The 16,394-nt window shown below is 40.4% G+C and overlaps 1 protein-coding gene across 1 annotated transcript; it reads left to right on the plus strand.

Moving 5' to 3' along the window:
- Positions 1-10,687: 10,687 nt before the first annotated feature.
- LOC133899086 (cyclin-dependent kinase B2-1) lies at positions 10,688-12,583 on the plus strand. Its single transcript, XM_062340013.1, has 6 exons — positions 10,688-11,221; positions 11,332-11,505; positions 11,603-11,696; positions 11,793-11,862; positions 11,969-12,107; positions 12,261-12,583. Exons 1-6 carry the CDS (start codon positions 10,805-10,807, stop codon positions 12,351-12,353), a joined length of 987 nt encoding a protein of 328 aa, XP_062195997.1. The 5' UTR covers positions 10,688-10,804; the 3' UTR covers positions 12,354-12,583.
- The last annotated feature ends 3,811 nt before the right edge of the window (positions 12,584-16,394 follow it).

Genomic DNA, 16,394 nt, shown 5'->3' on the forward strand with positions numbered 1-16,394 from the left:
AAAGAAGAAAAACTACTGCCTATCAGCACTGAACAAATTTGACTGCCTATCAGCACTGAACAAATTTGGTACATAAATAAATTGACGAAGTTTCGGAACTTTATGATTAGAAGAAACTGGCTTACAAAATATGTGTAGAGCATTACAATGTCAACATCTAATCAGAATTTAAACTATTATGCATCAAAATGCCACGAAGAAATGAACAAAAATAGGAAGGCCATTATTTTACCTTTCGAACTAGGCAACTTGGTCAGAGAATATGAAGATGTAGCTATATGCTGATTGAATTTGATTGGTTTATTCATTTCATATCATTCTTTTTAAATGAGTGCATATTTCTCGAGTAACTGTTTTTTTTCTTGCTTTGCAATTACGAAACGAGGAGCCAGTGTTTCGCCCACAGCAACTCCATAAAGGAACATGCAAGCTGACTTTTGTAGGTTTATTCATTTCATCGTATACTTTTTTCTGTTTTGCAGGAAAAATGCTGATTTCAATAAATTTATGAGGAACCAATCTTGGATGTGGGGTTTTATCTTCTCTTGTTGGATCGCTCGAGTTGCTGCAACGGCCAATGTGGGGTTTCAAAATCCTTGTTAGGCATAATTCTCAATTATATCATTGGATCAACTAACCTTAGGACATAAACACCTAGATTTGCACTAAAAATCACATACCCGATTATAGATGCCTCTTAGGCCTAGAAGACCCTCACCTGCTTGATGCAGGCATGTTGTAGATGATGTGGTTGGTGTTGTGCCCCTTTAGTCGGTGATGGAGACAGTGTGATGATATTTGCCAGCACGGTGGGGGGGGGGGGGGGCTGGCAATGGCTGATGGTCTTCAAGTCGCTACCTGAGCTAGTCTTGATCGGTAGGTGGTTAGGAGTATTAACTGACCATTCTCATATATTTCCTTCACGTGAGGAGTTATGACTCTCCTCTTATAGCTCGGTGTGACCTAATACCTAGCCAAGTAGTTAGTTAGAGGCCCACCGATCATGAACATTTCTTGGTCAACTGTGGCCCTATTTTCTTAGGTGATAGTTAGACAAGACCAAGATTAACATTCTCTCACATGATCGAAGGTCTACCAACATAAGCTTCACACTTAATAGAACATCACATCGAGATACAGTGTTACAGCAGTTGATAATGACACCACTGAACCGCAACATCTATAGTGTATTACTCTATCTTGATAGGATATACATGTATACTTATTTAGGAGATGGCTTATACACTTATGGTCCTTTCGTGCAGTTTGTTTTCATTTATCAGTATGTGCACCATTGAAAAGAAAAACAAACTTTATAGTTCCAGAATCAAAGTTTGGGATCTCAATTATCCCAGTCCTATAGGCTTTCATTAATCTTATGCCAGCAACATTCTGAGACAAGCCTTTAACAAAAACTCATTAAGCTAAACGATGCATAACACATATATGCTGAAAATAATACTTAACTCTTATAAGCTGAACATCAATAATTTGATTATGGGTCAATCGTTTAGAACATCATGCATTTGGCAGTACCACTTGACAAGTTGTTACTTGAAACAAAATTGCACTCTAACATAATAAGTTCCGGGATAGAATCTTAAGCCAGAAGTTTTTTTCTTACTCTTAAACACAACAACCTAATGTGGATTTCTTATTACCCAATAGTTTTACAACATGCCACAACTTAGCTTGCATCGTTAATAATGTCTTAAGAGATTGATTAGAGTCATTCCACAATATGACTCCTCTCGCAAGGGTGAAAATTTTAATTAATGTGGATTTCTTAATATCAACACTCCTTGCATAATTGGCATCTGAATAACCCACAATTTATGGTTATCAGACTTTTTATATATGAGCATGTAATCATTAGCACCCTGCGTATGACGCAGAGCTATCTTCAGTAGTTTTCCAGTGGTCCAGTTCTGGGTCTATATTTGTCAAGTATCCCGATTATAAACGTTAATGAGGACGTATACAAACTTAAGTATACATAATATTCATGACAACGGTAGCATAAGAAAAATTCTTATCGCTCTCAATAATCAAAGTGAACTCCCTTAATAGATAGACCTATCTTAGTGGATATTAATAGTCAAAATATGAGATGCATCACCAAGACAATCTTAATACTCAGAAGAAAAGAAATCTTTAGGTCCTAAATATTAATATCACTATTACTGATAGTCAACAATATATCGTCTATATAAACATCTAAGAGGTTAAACTTACTCTCACTGATCTTAATGTAGTCTTAAGGTTAAAAATTAAGATATCTTTATATGAGACTCACATTATCTAGAATTAACTGGAGGAAAAACTTTTGAAGACGAAGGATTGCTAATCTCTCGGACTTTCGGTATTGCAACATGTCACATCCCAAAACTCTAATCACGTGATTAAGCATTCATAACCATCATGACATTATTTTTATGCGTATTCGTTTGATAACTTGAATTTAAACATGTTTCAAAAGTATTTGGATATAGTTTAGAGCCCTTTAGAAAAACTCTAAATGCCTTGGAGATGAATAAAAATAGAAAAGGAGATTAGAATCAAGTTTTTATCACAAGACTGCCCTCACGGTCTAACCGGGATCACCCGCGGTATGACCACCGGGGACAACCACATAGGCTTGCCCTGTGGATTTCTCATGGTCCGACCAGAACTTCCCGTGGTCTAACTGTTAGAGCACAGAGACTCGACTTAAGTGAATCAATCACTCTCCCTTGCTCTCTCTCTCTCTCACACACACACTCCCTCACTCTCTTCCCCACTCCACCTTAGAGAGAGAAGGAGAACTCTACCCCGACATCCATGACGACCGGAGATCGGAGGTCGGAACCTCCCCAAGTTTTCAAAGGACTTGAGCTCCTCCCCTCTTCTCCCTCATCGGAGGCACACTCATCTAGCCTTAAGCCCGCATGCCACCCCAAAGCCCAATCTCCAAATCAAAGCTTCTCCGGAGTGGATTGATCTGCTAGAAAGCTATCACACACTAAGGTAAGGCATCTCCTACCGTTTCTTCGTTGTTTCCAAGCTCGATTCGACCCTCATATCATTTAGACCCAAGTTCAACCTATTCTAGATCCAATTCATATGGTATTTTGTGCTTAGCTCGGTAAATATTGTCCAAATCACTTTAGAAGCACTCCACTAGTCTCAGAGGGTATTTTTGGTACACTTTGTAGTCTAAGGTTTCTCCAGAGTCCTCACCGGTGACCTCGCAATGGTGTTGCCGACAAGGACTGGTGGTCTGATCGCTGATAGGGCTGGTCTGACCGCCAGTTTGGATCAAAAGGTCCGGAGTGAACTCCACACAGGAGTCAGACCGTCAGATAGGGCTAGTTTGACCGCCGTCATGCCTTCGATCTAACCTCCAAGGCCCAAGACACTCTGCACGCTCGCGGTCTGGCCACCACCCCAATGTCGGTCTGACCTCTAGTGATTCACAACTCTATGCACTTAGGTTACATTGTTTGAGGTTCAAACATTTTCCAACTCGAGTCTTTTGTCAATCTTTTGCAAACATTTTTGAAACACGACGCTCTATTAATTTTCAAGCATGCATCATATGCATATGTTTTCATCGTTGTATTATTTCTGCAATGCATTTTTGATTCGTTTAGAGAGCGTTACACCGACGGTCCAAGAAAGTGAAGGCGACACCAATCTACTTGAGTTCTGTGAGTATTGTGCCAGGAGTATCAGACAACCGCCAGAGCAGCAAGCCAAACATCTAAGCATATTCAACCTACTACTTTGGATCTCGTATTGTATAACTTGATAAATTACACTTTATGTATGTTTGCATGAGTAGTGAGTCCATTATCGGATTTGATGGGTAGAACCTATATTGATAAATTGCATTACCTCTACCTTGAGTTGTTGATTATCCATATTCTTGTAGCCTTGATAACATTATTAATGTCTAATTTACAAATTATTCAGAATGCTTAGCAATGCATAGATCCTCGGTAGAAGACGAGCAATGGTTCAACCATTGTTCGAGAGCTTATGGCTTATTTATTGTTTATAAACACAAATGACAATGATGTGGGTTGTATGAGATGTGAGAATGAGGCGAGATATGAATGGTGCTAGGGGTATCTTCTGCGCTTGCATCGTTTAAGCACCGTCCGTCAGTGCAGTTAGCTTTGACACTTTCCGTACTTATTACATGTCGCATATGAGAATGATAAATCGAATACCTTTGTAGTTGTAGCCTTTCGACATGTGAGTCGATGGTGTCGTGAGCCTAATAGGCTTTTAGGGGTATCCAATTTACTTCAGGAGTAGTTCTGGATGACCCCCGCACCTATCGACGCATGATCAAACGGTTGGGGCTTATTAGGAAAGGTTGATAAAAGTACCCCTTACGTGGGCTTGTGTGAACACGTGAGCCGTATGGTCCTCGAGTCGTGTAGGTAAAGGAGTACCCCCTGTAGGGTGTAAAAATAATTTGAATTACCACACTCTTGGTCATGAGCATGCTTCTGTTCATTTGTATCGGTCATAGAGTTTCTGAATTCAGCGATGTGTGGATGGAATGGTGTGTTGGGGATGGTTGGAAATGATTATTGATTACATGAGATGGTTCCAGTTCTATTTATGTTCAAGTTGTTAGTTGCAGGGTAGAAATATACTTTTGGTATGCTCACACATAGGTGTATAGGTTGTTTACACTTATGAATTTACCTAACCTTGTGGCCTACTCCTTACTAATGGCTTAAATACATAATCCTCTAAGTCGAGTTATTATATGTACCTATAATGGATTAAGTCTTGCGAGTACCTTCATACTCACACTGCTCTTTTAACTTCTACCGGCGAGGAGGAGCTCATGTTTGGCTACTTCACGCCCGCCGATGTAGGTGGCAAGAATGAGTAGTGCAACTACTCATGTGGCGTGCTTTTGGGTGGAGCCTAAGGGTATATGGCTTCACCTAGCTTTTGGTATTGATATGTGTTACTTTTCTGTTGCGTAGCTTCTCTAATCTTTTGTTGTACATTGTTGTAAATGGTTGAATGCTTAAGAACCTATAATATAATTTAATTACTTATTTTTTTTCTTAAGCTTTGTTGTGATGCTATTTATTGGAAAGTCATGTGTTCCGAACTTGGGTACAAAACATGTGGCCGGTCTATCGGGAAGGTATTCCGGTTAAGCAAAATGATCGTGATTAAGCAAATGATCGTCCTGATGATTAATTGGAATACTATTTGGATGGTTCCTCACAGAACATAAGTGTATTTACCCTCAAGTACAGTTTTCCTTGCCTCAGAGCTCCCATTGGAATTAACATTTCTACAAACTCAGTGGTACGGCTTTGACAATAACAATAACATCTTTTAGTCTGGATGGAAGTTTGTCAATCCTATGCACATAAGTATTTTAAGCTCGAAGCTCGGCATTTTCCTAAAACATAATATGTTGGTATTGATTTGTTGGGACACCGACTAAATGGATGTACAATTATCTTTAATACTTCTGTAAGGTATGCATAAGTATGTAAGTTTGCGAGAGGTTGAGACAATAATTTCATTTTATTTAAAAAAATACACTAAATAAATTTAGCTATGGGGTATGTCTCACATAATGAAGCTTTTCTTTTCTTAATGAGATATTTCATCCCCCCCCCCCTCGAAATATGGCATAAGTATCAATGCCACAATTTCGATTAACTCCTATAAATATTTGACTTTAAGTGAAGTAAATAGAGTTAACAATTTGCTTAATGTTCCATAGATAATTCATAAAAGTGTAACATGGAGAAACACATGAAATTACTTCTCATAATGGGGATATAAATAATATTATTAGGATGGAGGGTGAAAATATAATTTGGTACTAATAGAAAACTTCCAACAGCTTTAGCATTAGCCTCCTGTCCATTCCCTAAGACTTTACTTTAAAAATTCGATGGTCTTAAGGAATGTTGGCAGCATAAAATAGTCTTTTATCTTAGTATATCACCAACTTTCTTTATGAATGTATATATTTATAGGTACAATCATAGTTCACTTTTCATTCTGCGTTGTTGATCATCTTAGAAAAAAAAAATAACGTAATGAAGTAAATTAGAAATTCTCTAATAATTCTTCATGTCCTAACTCATTAACCTTTGAGCACTCTTACGATCAGTGTACTGATAAGAACTTTTTGAGGAGCTTCATAACGTTTTTCCATTATTGCCAGATAATCATAATTTAACTAGAGAATTGTTTCCCCAAATCCTACATTTTATGATCATAAGGGACATTTGCTTAAATTGCTCTCACTAGTCATTTGAATATTGAATTCTCATCAATATCTAGTTAAGTTCTTGAGCTAATGGGAGTCAAACATTATCATTAAATTGCTTCTCTAATGGGAGTCAAACATTATCATTATATTTATGTGCGTAATATATATATATAGGACACCTATTCTATACTCCTAGGAGTATGTACTCCCACATGCAATATACCACCTAAACAAACACTTTATACTCTTTTATCATTTTTAGTATACTCTAATACTAATTCTAAGATACTCCAATATGAATTGTATGAAAAAAAATTCAATGTTAGCCTTTCATTTTTGCTATATACTCTTTTTTATACATAAAAGAAGTATATACGCAAATTAAGATAAAAATCATGGAATTTCATAAAAATTTTCGTGGGATTTGTATTGTAGTATCTTATAATTACTAATGAAGTATATTTAAAGTGATAAAGAAGTATAACTCATGTGTAAAAGTGGTATATGAGAGGTGGGAGTATATACACCCAGGAGTACATAAAAGAAGTATATATAAGCTCAAGAATGATGATGTACTAACAATAATAAGTTATCTCATTCCTTTCACGGTTCCTGTCACGAATAGATTTTCAAGATCATTCACTTTAGGATGATATTCTCTCTATTTTTCCTTCACGATTTCTCTCGAAGGGAAGCTGTTGGAGATGAGAGAAAATAAAAAGAATGAAAACGGAGAAAAAGATAAAAAAGGAATGAAATGAAAAAAAATATATAGTTGAAGATAGGTACAACCGGCTGTACACGGTGACAGGCCAGGTGAGCAACGATCTTCTAGACTTCACCGGACGCTTCCATAGCTGGATATGCAACTAGCATGAAGCTTATCTTTTGGTGTCTTGCAGTACATCGAGGACGAGTCCGACACGTACAGAGCTCAGATAGAGAAGGTGAGATCACGCATTTCCTCCTTTGTGTCCGGTTAGCCATGAAAACGAAAACGGTAATTTTTTATTTTAAGATTGTTTTCAAATTTTATTGACTGTAGTAGTTGAAAATGATATATAAAAAAATGAAAATAAAAACTAGAAAACTATGCGAAAACGATAACGGAAATAATTTAGGACTTTTCCAATCGTATTTTAGTTCTTCTGTTTTCAGTTGAAAATTACCGTATGAAATTTCTGATTCTACTTTCTGTAGTCCATCTCAACTCGGATATGACCAACAGCCTTATAAATAGCACGCCTTCGAGGCTTCCACTCTTCCAACCTAATTTCCTATTGTCTATTTGCCCAATTATTTGTGGTAGGTTGAAGTTAGAATCTTAGAAGTACATATAGGATGCAAGAAAAAACTACGACTGAATTGCTGGCTGGGCATCTATAACATATACTATCGAGCCAAGATTTTGAGCGCTCTGAGGATCCTGGCACTGTAGCTACTGTAGCAGTGAGCCCCACGTATGTGTATGTATAGATATATGGATATATATATATATACGTATATTTACACATATAATATAATTTTATTTTCAAAAAAAATCCAAAAAAATATCAACAAGAATATTAATTATATTGATAAATCGACTGAAATAATCTAAAATGCAAAGAAAAATATATAAAACTCAAAAAATATGAAACAAATCTTGTTAGTTTCGTATATGGTTGTCTACATGCTAAAATTATGTGCATGCATGAAAGTACTACTGTTTTCTCTATAATTAAGTGAATGTGTTAAATATTGATAAATTCATAAATAAATATTGAGATATCCAAATTGCTTTTTTAGTTTTCTTTTGTCCGGCGCTGTGAAAAAAAAAGCGTGATGTAAGCGCACCAATCAGACTAGTTCTTTTTAATAGTGCAAAAATAAGACATCATTAGTCAGAGCTACAATTCGCTGCTTTCTTGCTTTTTTGAATTATCGATTTTTGATACCGGTATGTTTCCGTTCTGATAACACTATTTATAATTTTCTCGTATTATCGATGTTGAATTCATTTTCAGTATTATCATTATCACTTGGTTTCTAGAGAAAATATGAAACTAAAAAGGGATTCAGGTGTTTTGGATCATTTTCGTACCGTTTTTATCACTAGTTCGGGCTATTGCGGGGGCCTGGAGCGCTGAAGGATGGGTCTGTTTCTTCTCCCGTTTTACAGGCTGTCCAATCGTTCAGGTTGACATGAAACAGCGCTCCGCTCTGCATGTGTAGCATTCGGATGCAGCGGTCGACGGTAAGCAGAGAAGAGGCAGACGACGGCCCAAGTTCAGTAGCGAAAATATAAATTGACGCGTTGTCATTTTATAGACTAGTGGTAAATAAATAAAATGGTATATGTCTTAGATAAATGCGGCGTTGCTGAGGTGGTGCGGTATTCCACAATTCTTAAACACTGTAACAAATGAGTGGTTATATCTCAGAGGTGTAACAAGTGAATGTTCTATCTCTCTCTCTTTTATTAGAGCTGGATAACAAGTGAATGTTTCTCTCTCTTGAGTGGATAATAAGTGAATCTTTGTAGGCGTAATATTGCGATGCGTCGCACGAGGATGCGAGTTTTGATTATTTATTTATTTTAGTCACTGGGTCGACACAGCGCTCACGCAGTTGACCTAATGCACTTCCAACTACTTAAACTGAAAAAGTAAATAAATTAATGTGATGATCCAGGACTATACATTGAATACCTACTTAAACCACTAGTCATGCCACAAACTGAGGGGCTCATTGATTGCCTGTATATATTATTTCATACTAGCCCGGTAGATATAAATATATGCTTATAGACTGATTTAGGAGCCCTCCGCAACATGGGCCGGTGGCCCACTTGTAAGTGTTATGTAATCAACAATTAATCATAATTTCAACTCTTACATCTACTTATACGATCTCAGATTTAGTCAATCAAATAGAAACTCAACTCAATCTGTCAACCAATAAAATACTATTATTTTAACAAATATAACTCTTCCTCAATCTACTTTCACTCAGCCTCATATATTGTACATACGGACAACCAATCACTCTCAAAGCAACTGTTCTGGGCTCTACATGAGCTGGGCCTTTCCCCTTCTCACAGCCTATAATAGAGTACACATGAGTTTTTTTAATATTTTCTAACTTAAAATATTAAATAAATAGATTCCAGTTAGAAAAATCTAAAAAAAATAGACATCTACCGCTTTTTCATCGGACGGTAGGCTCTTATCACCGCTTAGAGGACGGCAAGCAGTACAGCGGTCCTTACCGCCTCTTCAACAGCCAATCGAATGAGCAGTATCAGTTTCGTCACACATATGTTCTATTCAAAATAGTTGTCTCCTGTTGCTCTAAAATTTTTATAATTTTTTGTATGTGTTTCATAATCCATGTGCAAACTATTTTAATTGGACTCATCCAAAAAGCCCGCATAGAATTAATTCTTTAAAAACTACTTTTATAATTTCTAACAATTGTTAGGGTCTCAAATAATTTTTTTAAAATCTAAAAAAATTACTAATATTCTTCTTATATGATTGACTAATTTTTAAAATTATTTTCAGTCATAGTTTATATGGTGAAAAAGTGAGTTCCTTTATAATACTCTATTTATATGTATTTTTATCATTTCATGTGATATTAATCATTTAATTCAATTTGAATTCAAAGAAAATTCAAACATATACACAATTTAGCCATTTGAAATATATCAATTGTAAATATTTTTTATAGATAGGATGGAAATATTTTTTATTTATAGGATGGAAATACTTTTACAAAATTTCATGTGATATTGTTTTCACCATATAAACTATGGCTGAAAATAATTTTAGAAATTAGTTCATCATATAAAAGAATATTATTGAATTGTTTTCAGATTTTTGAAAATTTATTTGAGACCATAACAATTGCTAGAATTTATTAAAGTAGTCTTTTTTGAATAATTTTAATTTAAATTCTACACAGGATTTTTGGATGAATCTAATTAAAATGGGTTGCGCATGGATTATAAAATACATACAAAAAATTATAGAATTTTTTGAGAAACAGAAGACAAATATTTTGAATAGAGCATAGGTGAGAAGAAACTGAGAGTTGTGAATAATAATTTCGACGAATACTGTTCATCACTCTCTCAGAGGCAGTAGTAAGAGTCTAGCCGCTCATTAGGTGTCGTCATTTATTTTTTTAAATTTTTTTACCAGGAGTTTATTTATTTAATATTTTAAGTTAAAAAAAAACTCGTGTACACATTGGTGCGAATTTGGGCTGCAGCATAATCAGGCCTGTTTCCCCCTTCGGCCCATAATTCGTATGAAAGAAAGCGCCGGCCCACGCGTGCGCGCACCCAAAAGCGTACACGATTCGAAATTCGAAATCCCAAAAAGAAGCCGTTGGAGCGCCTCCTCTTCGGCGCCCCCTCCCCTCTCAAACGGCTCTCTCCCCACGCTCCCGCATACAAAAACCTCCCCCAATTCCCAAACCCTAATCGCACCCCACTCCAATCCCACCCCATCCCATCCTCGCTCGACGCGAAGAGCGAGAGAGAGAGCGGCGGATCCGCGTGACGCGATGGCGACGGTCCAGCACCAGCAGGAACCGGCGGCGGCGGCGGCGCCGACAACGACGACGGGGGGCGGCATGCGCGCGATGGACCTGTACGAGAAGCTGGAGAAGGTCGGGGAGGGCACGTACGGGAAGGTGTACAAGGCCCAGGAGAAGGCGACGGGCCGGATCGTGGCGCTGAAGAAGACGCGGCTCCCCGAGGATGACGAGGGCGTGCCGCCCACCGCGCTGCGGGAGGTGTCCCTGCTGCGGATGCTGTCGCAGGACCCGCACGTGGTGCGGCTCCTCGACCTCAAGCAGGGCGTGAACAAGGAGGGGCAGACCATCCTCTACCTCGTCTTCGAGTACATGGACACCGACCTCAAGAAGTTCATCCGCAGCCACCGCAACAACCACGAGAAGATCCCCGCGCCCACCGTAAAGGTATGACGCCCGATTGCGAATTTTGCGTCCTTTTTCTTTTCTATTCCTTTTCTCCTTCCCCGAACCGTGTGAATGCGTCGCTCACAGTTGATTCAATGGATGGTTCGCAGATCCTGATGTACCAGCTCTGCAAGGGCGTGGCCTTCGTCCACGGCCGCGGCGTGCTGCACCGTGACCTCAAGCCGCACAACCTGCTCATGGACCGCAAGACCATGGCGCTCAAGATCGCCGACCTCGGGCTCAGTCGCTCCTTCACCGTCCCTCTCAAGAAGTACACCCACGAGGTCCGTTTCCCTATTTGCATCAACCGCACGAGTGATTTCGATTGGTTCCTGCTCCCGGATCTGTTTTCTTAACAACGGGCTCTGAATTGCTGTGCAGATCCTGACGCTGTGGTACAGGGCTCCCGAGGTCCTTCTTGGCGCCACGCACTACTCCACGCCGGTTGACATGTGGTCCGTGGGCTGCATATTTGGTAAGAACGCCATGAACTAAAAAATTCCTTGGCAATGTACACTGCTTCAGAATTCCCACCGTAACGTGCATATGCTAAACTCGTTGTGAATGGCAGCTGAGTTGGTCACAAACCAACCGCTTTTCGCTGGGGACTCAGAGGTGCAGCAGCTCCTGCACATTTTCAAGTAATATCCCCAGCGCCTTACCAATGGTTCCTTGTTCGCCTGCTGAGATTCTTAGTTGTTAGTATCTGATACTGACCCATGATCCATCTTGTTCTTGTTGTGTCAGGTTGCTGGGCACCCCAAATGAGAAGGTGTGGCCGGGAGTAAGCAAGCTGCCGAACTGGCACGAGTACCCCCAGTGGAACCCCTCAAAGCTGCCCCCTTTTGTTCCTGGTCTCGACGCCGATGGCATTGATCTGCTTGAGGTCAGTAGTAGATTATGGAATGACCGAAAATCTATGCATTGTGATGTTCTTGCTATTGATTACTGAATTTAGGTATATGCTCAAATGTAGCCTATAAGATGAATTTGTAAGCGTGACTGAAAATAAAATGTGCCACTTTTGTGGTTCCTGCAGAAAATGCTGCAGTACGAGCCGGCGAAGCGGATCTCTGCGAAGAAGGCCTTGGAGCACCCGTACTTCAGTGATGTGAACAAGGAGCTGTACTGAAGCGATTCAGCTAGCAGGAGTCCATCGAGAGCCTTCACGACTTAGAATGAAGGCAAGTAGCTTATAATCTTAGCTCCTTTGCGTGTGTAGCTCGATTGCCCTGAAGCAGTGCTTTTGCTTCGAGGGCACCCATCTCTGTTTCTCTAGCTGCTCTCTCGTGTGCTTTTCACTTTGGTTGTGATGGATAACGAATGATTAGGAAGAATCTCTGCGTAACTGAACTCGTCTGAAAAATGTTCGTGCAGTATCCAACTATCCATCGTTGCAGCTCGCCGGCGATGGGCGTCAAGGGAATGATTAGAAAGGCTTCCGGTCCCCTCCCACAAGATCGTTCCTTTTCCCAGTCTTTTTCATATTTTCTAATTCCTTGATGGTTCCAACAAAAACGTACCACTCATAAAATCTACACCTGGCGGCACATACACAAATATAGCCGTGATCGACACCGAGAATGCCCTAATCTATCAGCCATTCCATTTAGCCGTGATCGACACTCGTCGGTTGTCAGAGAAGCTGCTACACTGGTACCGTGTGTGCCGTCGGGGCGCGTCTCCTGCCGGAAGGCCCGTGACCACCGCGGGGAGCGGGTAAAAATGACAGGAGCAGGCGAGCCTTGTTGTGCCATCATAGCCAGAGCACGCGTCCTGTACGCTCCACGCCTCACCTGTGCTGCTGCCCGGGGTCGTCCTGCTTGATCCTTAGCTCACGCCTAGTAGTTTATGTTAACAAAAACTCAAATAAATGGGAAGAAGCTAGAAGTCTACGGGACACAAGATCTGTCAGTATGACATGTCGCATGGCACTTTGTCGACATATTTTTTACAATTTTTCAATAAAATAATATTATTTAAAAAAGCTCGTAGTCACATAACTCACTGAATTCGGTACCAACTAACACGCATGGATCAGCTCTGGTCGCATGGGATCATACCGCGATGGCGCGATGCATGCCGAATTGCCGACTGCATATTTGTGTGGACCTTGGTGTTGTTCGGCGTCTGACGTTATGTGGCGCCGTGTCGAACGTACGTCTGCGCAAGTGATCCCAGAAGTTGGCAGCGCGACACCAAATCATGCGTTCGTAATTAATTCACACCCCAGCCGCACAGCACGTAACAGTGCTGCCGTGCTGCTGCCTCAGTGCCCAGCTGCCGAGCGCCAGCACCCTGCTGCTGCTGCTTGCCTGCCAGCCGCCGAACGCCCTGCTGCATAGCTGCTGGTGATCCTGGTCGAGTGGCCCATCGCTTCAGAAGCCACAGCAGCACCACGGTGGCGCTCGAAATCCGGAGGGGGCGTGCGGGAATTGGTCGGAGTGGTGGCGTGCAATCTCCTTCCTCGCTTCCCTAGACTCGGGGCTCATGTATTTGGGCGATGGGCATCGGTTGCGGTGGCCGGAGCTGGGGAAGACATGGTCTGGCGGCGGGTTCGTGTGCACGCTGACCGGGAAACCGACGGAAACCGTAGGGAAAACCTCGTGCAAGCTACCCCGTGGTTCCTAAGCCCTTGGCCCGGTCGGATCTATGCTTGGCTGGTCGGGGTTGGACACAGACGCGGCGGCCCTGGCATCGTGGCGCTGCGTGTGGTGTGATTTGCTTCGGCTGGGTGCCTGGGTGTGCTCCGTGGCGTGGAGTCGAGCAGAGAGACTGAGAGAGCCAGAGAGAAGTTTAACCTGCGCCCGAGTAGACCTGAGGCCAATTAATGAAAAAACAGTCTAGTCTATAGAAAATTGAAGAGGGTACTCGGATTTTTTTTTAGCCATAACTGGGGCCGCGGCCCTGCCTAGGCCCAAAATCCATCCCTGTGTAACATGCACTCATGAACCAAACGTGATCAAAGGTGTTAGTGTGCGATCGAGTCCGTCCGCGTTTGAGCCTTAAGGCCGGTGTGGATATTCACTAAGGATTTACTCCCTAAATGCTTTTGAATTGGCCCCGAGCTAAGCATAGGATACTCATATGTGTGCACGTTAAGCGGTACTACGTTTTTCGTTAAGCGGTACTACGTTTTTCCACGCATCGAAGATCTTGAGTTTTCCGATCTCATCTTACTGTGTGTATACGTATGGTGTAAATGTAATATGCATAAGTAGTATACGTCCTCTTATACCCTCTAAAAAAAACCAAACGGTTCGTGCGTCCCTGCCTGGTGAATGGCCGGCATTCGTCGGAGCATGCGTGCGTGCGTGTGCGTACGAAATGTCACCCCGCTGAAAGAGGTTGATAAGCTGCGCCCTGACAAGCGGCGAATCAACGAGGATAGCGATACGGTCTCAGCATCCAGCAAACGCAATAAGTGTGCACCGTTATGCATCAGATTTAGAAATAATGATTAAAAGAGCAAAATAGAAAGTCTTTCCTTTTTCTTATTTCTTTTACCTGCTAGTTTGATTTCTTGACTACTCCATTGAGTAACACTCCTTAATGCCATATACTGGACACAGATTTAAACCATCATATATATTTATACAATGTCTACTAAAAATAAAAAAATAGAGAGCTTAAAAGATTATTAACTTATGTTGCTTGCGAGGACGCAGGGATGGATCGAGCGAGTAGGTTTGGCCAATACACGTAGATACAAACTAGGGCTCAACCGACAAGTATATGGCACGGTATCCGGGGTACGATCGAGTAAGGGTATGTTTGGTTGCCCGAATGTCCTCAGCCTGTTTCGTACGAGTCATGCAGGCTGAGTTGAGTCAAGCTGAGTTGATGCATGAGGGTCTGTTTGGTTGGCTGCATATGCTGAGTTTGGCTGAGAAAAGATTGTGTTTGGTTGCCCGCATGAGTATACGTTGTATTACAAAGAAACTCACTTTTTTACCAAATAACTTAGGGTTGGAAATATTTTTATAAATTAATACATCACAGGATAAGAATATTAGTCAATTTTTAATGATTTTTGAAGAATTTTAATTAAATATTAACTTAGATTTTTTGGATTAAATTAATTAAAATAGGTTGCTAATAAGCTCTAATTTACTCACGAAAATGTTTAGAATTTTTGGACCTCTAAATAAAATCAAAAGTTAAATAAAAAAAATCGTACGCACAGTATTTTTGCATCTCCCCAGCCAGGCCCGACAGAAACGGCCGATTCCGACGTTTTCCCGAGCCTGGCTAAGCGGATGCAGCTGCACGAGCGGGTGCAGTCAGGAACACCAACCAAACACGCGCATTCTGCTCCGCTCTATATCCACTGGTGCATGCACGCGCTCAGCAGGGCATCCAAACACGCCCTAAGACGTCGGTCTCAGTGTAGCGCATGCGGATCCTTTCAGTCGGGTGTCAGTTACAGTGTATTTCAGTACGCTGGCTGCTTTCCACTGGGCACTGGACGGTGTACTAGTGAAAGAGCACGGCAAGCCCGTCGGCCGTCGCTAGAAAAAGGTCTCGCTAAAAACATGCGAAAAAAAGTGCGTAGCAAATTTGATCGTCTGCTTTTTAAAAAAGAGATTTATAGATATTTAAAATTTTATATTGTTAGAATTATTATGAAACAAAATTTATTAATATTGTATATTTTCAAATATCTATAAATCTTTTAAAAAATAGACAGTCAAATTTGCTACAGTAAATTGTGATAAGTAAAAGAATACGGAAGTAGTGTCGTAGATTCGTACACATCGGACCCATGCTTTAGGCTGATTCCTTGCTGGAGCGAGGAAGGCAGGACACGAAATAAACATGAGCCGTTGTATGAAGTCGATGGGAGGGATCAGACATAGGGATGGCAATGGGGCTAATTTCTACGGGGAATACTTTTCATTCCCATCCCTATTTAGCTATTGGGAAGATTTTTTTCATCCTTATTCCCGCGGTGAATTTTACGAGGATTGAGTTCTTAATATAAAATTAAATGATATTTGATTATTTTTATATATTAATAATATGTACATTATATAAATAAGTAATTTATTGATGCATACAAGGACAATTAATACAAGATTGATTAAATATTATAGGTTAGATAAAAAAGAAGAGTAATTTATTATTTACTCTACGTAATATAATATTTATACATATATATATATATATATAT

Source organism: Phragmites australis, chromosome 18 (genome assembly GCF_958298935.1).
Source record: "Phragmites australis chromosome 18, lpPhrAust1.1, whole genome shotgun sequence".
NCBI lineage: Eukaryota > Viridiplantae > Streptophyta > Magnoliopsida > Poales > Poaceae > Phragmites > Phragmites australis.